At 32.8% G+C, this 5,987-nt stretch overlaps 1 protein-coding gene across 2 annotated transcripts; it reads right to left on the minus strand.

Annotated features, from left to right (window-relative positions):
* Positions 1-452: 452 nt before the first annotated feature.
* On the minus strand, positions 453-5,757 carry LOC112739149 (uncharacterized). Of its 2 annotated transcripts, XM_025788959.3 has the most exons (9): positions 5,453-5,757; positions 5,269-5,342; positions 4,176-4,256; positions 3,981-4,073; positions 3,621-3,740; positions 3,257-3,328; positions 2,284-2,361; positions 848-1,213; positions 453-696 (listed from the first exon to the last, which is right to left on the minus strand). In XM_025788959.3, exons 1-8 carry the CDS (start codon positions 5,541-5,543, stop codon positions 1,022-1,024), a joined length of 801 nt encoding a protein of 266 aa, XP_025644744.1. In that variant the 5' UTR covers positions 5,544-5,757; the 3' UTR covers positions 453-696; positions 848-1,021. The 2 variants fall into 2 exon arrangements, with proteins under 2 accessions (XP_025644744.1, XP_025644745.1); XM_025788960.3 differs by lacking the exon at positions 3,621-3,740.
* Between the last annotated feature and the right edge of the window lie 230 nt (positions 5,758-5,987).

Consider the following 5,987-nt stretch of genomic DNA (forward strand, 5'->3'; position numbering starts at 1 on the left):
GTTAAGAATTAAGTATTGTTTTAATCCTCAAAGATGTGAAAGTTCACTTCATTAGAAAAAAGTATTATCCAACAATCCAACACCATACACTAGAAGATCCCGCAATGATTAATTAGGAATATGTTTCCTCAAATATCCTATATTTATCAACTATGATTTGTTATATAATTGTTATACTAATATTTCATTTTTTAAAATTGAAAAAGATAAGTGAGAAAACCTAAACCATATGACCTGGAATGTAAACGGCTCGATCTCTGTCCGAGTGAGCTTAAGCCCTAACCCTAGACTTTATGGGTAAAGTTCGCACAAAACTTAGCCCACTTCTCTTAAACTAATTCCCTTTGTGTCATTAATTGTGCTGAGAATTGTATGCAAAAAATAGAATTGGAAATCTTGTAATAAATATTTAGTGGTAAGTAGTAAGAGTGACAAATAAAATGAACTAGAAGTTTTGCTCCAAGTAACAATTTAAAACTAGAGAACTTGGGTAATGATTGTTTGGTCATGGGACTTTCTCATATCAGATATCACTTTTAAGTTAACCAACTATAATTTGAATTGAATATTTAGAAAACTGGTCGTGGGTACTCAGAGATTCATACAAAATAAATAACTGTCATACCAATAAGAATCGAAGTAGCAGCCCTAAAAGCACACAGCCTGGTCAGATAGTTCATAATTGATTCCGGTAACCTGCAAATCACATGAACTTACATGAACATAAGTACTTTAGTTAATCATTACTGTTCACATTCACACTATTTTTAAAGGGGGATAATGAAAATGCTGGTTAAACAATTTGCCCCATGAAAAGACAATTGGAAATTAAAAAAGATTTGCTTACACAGGTAATCAAGTGGTCCATTTTGAGTCTGGTCTCTTGATCAACAAGGATAAATGTGGCTATCATTTTTATCCAAGTTGGTGTACCAATTATATCTAAATCCAAAGCATAGATAACTGAACCTCTTCTTGAATTCATTTGATGGATCAAAGCACATCTAGGACTCTCTGAATCTCAATCTTTTGAGAGTCGAATGATTAAACCAGTTGGTGTATGGTCAGTTCTGAGATGTCCGGAACCAATCAAGTCACGAAGATGAAATCTCATATCAAGTGGAGACATTCGAAGACGCTTCTTCTCCAAGGTGGCTAACATCATCTCCTTATATCTACGACGACTGAGAAGTGAAATAAGTTCATTTCTACCCTGAACAACAAAGTGAGAACAATTTTAATGTGATCTCAAAACTATTTCCTCATGATCTTCAAAAATAATTATGCATAAGTATCATTTTGGTAAAGAGTACAAATCTGAAATACCATCAAATCCAAGTAACTACTAAATCACATCCCAACCAAGAGACTAAATATTTTCCTATGTTGTAATTTATGCTTACTAAAATACCTGATGCAAATTGTATTTTGAGAATTCAGATTGAAATTTGCAAAATTCTAGATGGAGTTAAAATGGATAAAAGAGGTTAAAGATTTACTTAGTAGAGTAGAGATGAGAGTTATGATAAAATATACAATAGGCCTTCTAGCAGGAGTGAGTCCAGAAATATCATGATTGGGGGGGGGGGGGGGGGGGGGCTTGTATCAAATTTTTAGTGGTAATTTTTTTTGTAAATGTTACCGTTTTTAGTTTTATTAGTAGAATTTTTTTTCCTTAAATTTACGTTACTTTTTTTTATCAGATAAAAGAATGCAATTTTCTTTTTTTTTTTTTTTACCAAAGATAGGGAGACTCGAACCCGCGACCTCTTAGGTGAGTATGGGGAAACTATGTCATTTGAGTTATAACTCATTGGCGCAATTTTCTTCTATTTATTAACAAGAAAATATAATGCCATATAATTTTAAGGAATTAACAAGTTCCACATATTAACATAACTAAATATATGACATATTGTGTTAAGACAAATATAAGTTTGGAAAATAAATTGAAACAAACTCAATAAAAATAAGTACTTTTTAGGGAATTTATATCCTTCCCTTTGTTTCACTCTCCTTGGTTGGTCACTTAGAGAAGTCAGTTAAATAGAGGGAGTGGAGGGGATTAGTTAGTCAGTAATTGAGATTTCAGAATTAGAAAGGGTGTCAAACTAATTCCTAGACAAAACCCCGATTGTTTACATGTTCAAATATTAAAAACGTAGTTGAAGTCACCTTAAAGTACAATAAACATATTATGCAATTTAACTTGGAACATACAGAGATCAAACTATATCATGAGTATCTATACAGAAAAATACAGTAAACATTAAATCTTCATACCTGAGCCAGACCCTTAAGAAGTGTGCCAACATTTGGGATTGCAAACCAATACATGTTTGGATCAATAAGCTGTCGAATCTGGAAAGCATGCAATAAAATTATACATAAATATTAAGATGAAAAAAGAATATAATCATACAGCATTGTAGTCAAAAATAGATATATGAAGGAGATAATCAACATAAAACTACACAAGTTTTCCACAGGAATCTTGTGTTGACAAGTATTCCTGGAACCTATAAAGTGAAGTTCTGTATATCCAACAATAGGAGGACGTGCACAATTTGCTTAACCAAAGAAAAAGTTTGCTATATCTTGTTGCATCTTAAAGCATGAAATGATAGAGAAAGGTTACAACATTCTCATTGCAGACAATACTGCTTAACAGTGACAACAGAAAGCATAAAAAGTGCATTATTGAATGGTACAATTTTCTTAATATCCCTAATGAAACAAATTATTTATTTTGTACCAAAAGAAAGAGATAGAAAAGAAATGAATATGTGTAAAATTGGGCACCATTTGCATAGAAATAGAATACAAGATAAACAGCTGTATCATACTTCTCAGAAAACCAAGTAACATTTAGTCTTGTGATTGTTCTTAGCAAGCATTTTGGTATATTGAGAAGAGATAATAATTAAAAATACTATTAAAGTTTAATCACTAAAAGGAAGCAAAAGTTTCAAAATCCCTTATGACATTATGTAATCCATCAAAGAAAATTAGAAAACTGTCATGTATCATTGTCTTCGGACTTTCCCAATTTGTGAAGAAACTACAAAAAACTTTCCTCCCAAAAATATCTAATGTGGTTGCCCTCTTTGTTTAATCACTCACTCAAAGACTTCATACTCTATCTAGTATGTACAATTGTACAAACATAAATATAGTTATAACTACAGAAGGGTAACTACGGCCAACCAATGAATAAAAAAAGTAAACAGAGCTTTTATATTTCATGTTTACTCACAATGACACCGGCATTAATTAAAAGGGTGATGTGGCTGTCCTTCACCTTCCCCCCAAGTGACAAGAGTGAGCACTGCATCAAGAAGCACACTTCGCTAATTATAGAAATTGATTCAGTAAATTCCCTGAGATAACAAAGTACAAAGATTTTGAGCTGATAAATCAGAAAATATCATCTTTTATATTAGTATATCTGAATATAAATCTGTATGATGCACTTGACACTCCTATGTTTAGCATTCCGATTCTTCCAAAGTAAAGGCATTTGCCATATTACAAGGATTTGTTATAGAGTAGACAGTGTAATAAACAGAACTGGGAATTATTATATGGTATAAATAAGCTTATTAGTGAATCTCACTCACAAGCTCCTGATGTTCAATGCCAGTTTCCAGCTTCAAATCCAGAACATAATTTTTGAACCACCCAAAAACTTCATCTTCCATTTCTTTCTTTCCTTCCATTCTTTTAAAAACTTGATCTATCTATGGATCAATAGTCAGAAAAGATAACTGGAACATTTCAGTGACAGTCCTTTCAGAAGCATAAATAGGTCAGCAGAAACAACTCATATTGTAGTGAACTACATTCTTAAATCAAAAAGGAAATAAACTAAGACATCCAAGATGGGGACAATTCAGTAGCACTAAAACTAGAATGAACATTTTATACTATGGCCCAACACTGCATTCCTGAAAGTTGGAATCATAATAACACAAACTAACCTGCTTTATGTAGTCATCCAAAAACATTATAGCATGATCATCTTGTCCAGTATTTAATTTGAAAATACGCAGAACTTTGTCCCTCCTTAGAGACTGCACATTGCACAAACAAGATATATCACCCAATTACCACGTATCCATCAAAGCTTTGATGTTTAGCAAATTAAAGCACAAAGATTATGAAATTTATCAGACCTCCAATTCCCTGTCCACCTGCGTTCTGTCCTTTACACTGCTATACAACTGGGATTTTAATATAAAAGGCTGAACCGAAACCTGCAAAATTCAAACGTCAATTATTGACACTTTAAATCTATTACAATAAACACAACTAAAATTCGCATGCTTTAAAAGTATCAGAAAGGATTGTGCTTACTCTAACTCACAATATGACCAACCTTCATTTAGGTATATGTTGTATTTTGCTATCAAATAAAAAGTGTATTCTTTTCTAAATACCTAATCTTCCTTTATTATAGAAATTAAAGATATACACTAGTACAACCACCTTTAATGCACTCAAGTAACATGCAATAATTCATCCAAGTCCAACCATATAATGTTATGTAGCACTCAATTACAACAATGTTACATGGCACTTGAATAACAAAGGATTAAATTTTGATATCACCTTAAAAGCTTTTTCATATTATCATTGAATCAAACATTGACATACCATTAGATGTGTTTGAATCCTATAATAACGACTTTAATGCTGTAAAAAATATATGATTAATTCACGATGGAAGCAATTATTGGCACTATATCAAAATAAACCTCTTCTAGTAAATACTTGAACTAGTCCAACAAATCAAATATATACATGACATGAAGTAAGTTCGAATGCGATTTTGAGAATGTTATAAGATATCAATATCAATTTAGTTCCCCAATTTACACCTATCCTACCCATCATTTTGATACTTATAAGGATAGTTCATTTAATACTATAAAGATCGGACTTGATACAATAAATACCTAAAAGAGTAATTCACTATCCTGAGTATCTTTCAAACACAAATTTGAGAACTAACACTGCGTTTAGATCGAGAGACAAGGTGAGACAGGACACGCAGACTCTTCCTTCTATGTTTCAGATTCTAAATGCTAAAACAAAATCTCTATGTATTTGTGTCTATATGACACTAACCAAATGGACCCTAGCATAATATAGTTTTATACTCAACACAAATAACTAACAGCCAGTTCATTATAAAACAGAGAGAGAGAGATGCTGAAGATGAATCAAAATCAAACTAGGAAGTGTTCGCAGAAGGAGGAAGCAAACCTTATCAATGTCAGGGAACTGAGCTCGCATGATTTGGAGCGCGACGAGCGTATCGCTGAATGTGAGATCGTCCTCTGCAAAATATGCTCGAATTCACAAAAATTCAACCTAGAGAGAGAGAGAGAGAGAGAAAGAGAGAGAAAGAGAGAGAGAGAGGCGAAGAAGAAGAAGAAAACGTGCGTACGCAGTGACGAGGAGGTTGCGGCGTCGGCGGCGGAATCATCCATGCGGCGGCGTTTGGTGCCTTTAGAGGAAGATTCTGGAAGGTCATCCATGACTGCTGCCGCGTTTATTCCAACTACCTAATGAGACGCAGAGGGACACCACTCAAACACTGATGCTGAAATTTCAGTTCACTTTTCTCCCCCTCTTGGGCTGCGTTTGTTTGCTATTGGGAGAGAAGACTGGGCCTCGGCATCTTTGGTGATAAGAGAATGTAACTAAAATTTTAGTTTGAAACCAATTTGGGTTTGAGTAGTCAGTTCATTCGTTTGTTTAAGTAAGCGATAGATTCTTAAATGAAATTTAGATTCACAACGGACTAGTCTTTGACTTGTTGGGTTAAAAAATACCATAAAAAACTAAAAAAAAATAATTTGAATTTCAATACTTTTAAAACATAGAAATATTATAAAAAAAACTAAAATTAAAATTTTAATAATATTTTTTTTAAATTTATCCTTATTCAAATTTTTCTATTCTAATTTCATCTCGTTTTT

Source organism: Arachis hypogaea, chromosome 2, assembly GCF_003086295.3.
Source record: "Arachis hypogaea cultivar Tifrunner chromosome 2, arahy.Tifrunner.gnm2.J5K5, whole genome shotgun sequence".
Classification (NCBI taxonomy): Eukaryota; Viridiplantae; Streptophyta; class Magnoliopsida; order Fabales; family Fabaceae; genus Arachis; species Arachis hypogaea.

What these genes read in the sequence shown, in the direction of transcription:
- LOC112739149 (XM_025788959.3), bottom strand. Translation starts at nt 5,543, where the DNA reads ATGGATGACCTTCCAGAATCTTCCTCTAAAGGCACCAAACGCCGCCGC. An exon ending in TAATTAATGCCGGTGTCATT is followed by an intron (nt 2,362 to 3,256) that starts GTGAGTAAACAT and finishes CATGCTTTCCAG; the next exon opens with ATTCGACAGCTTATTGATCC. An exon ending in TTCTTAAGGGTCTGGCTCAG is followed by an intron (nt 1,214 to 2,283) that starts GTATGAAGATTT and finishes TTTGTTGTTCAG; the next exon opens with GGTAGAAATGAACTTATTTC.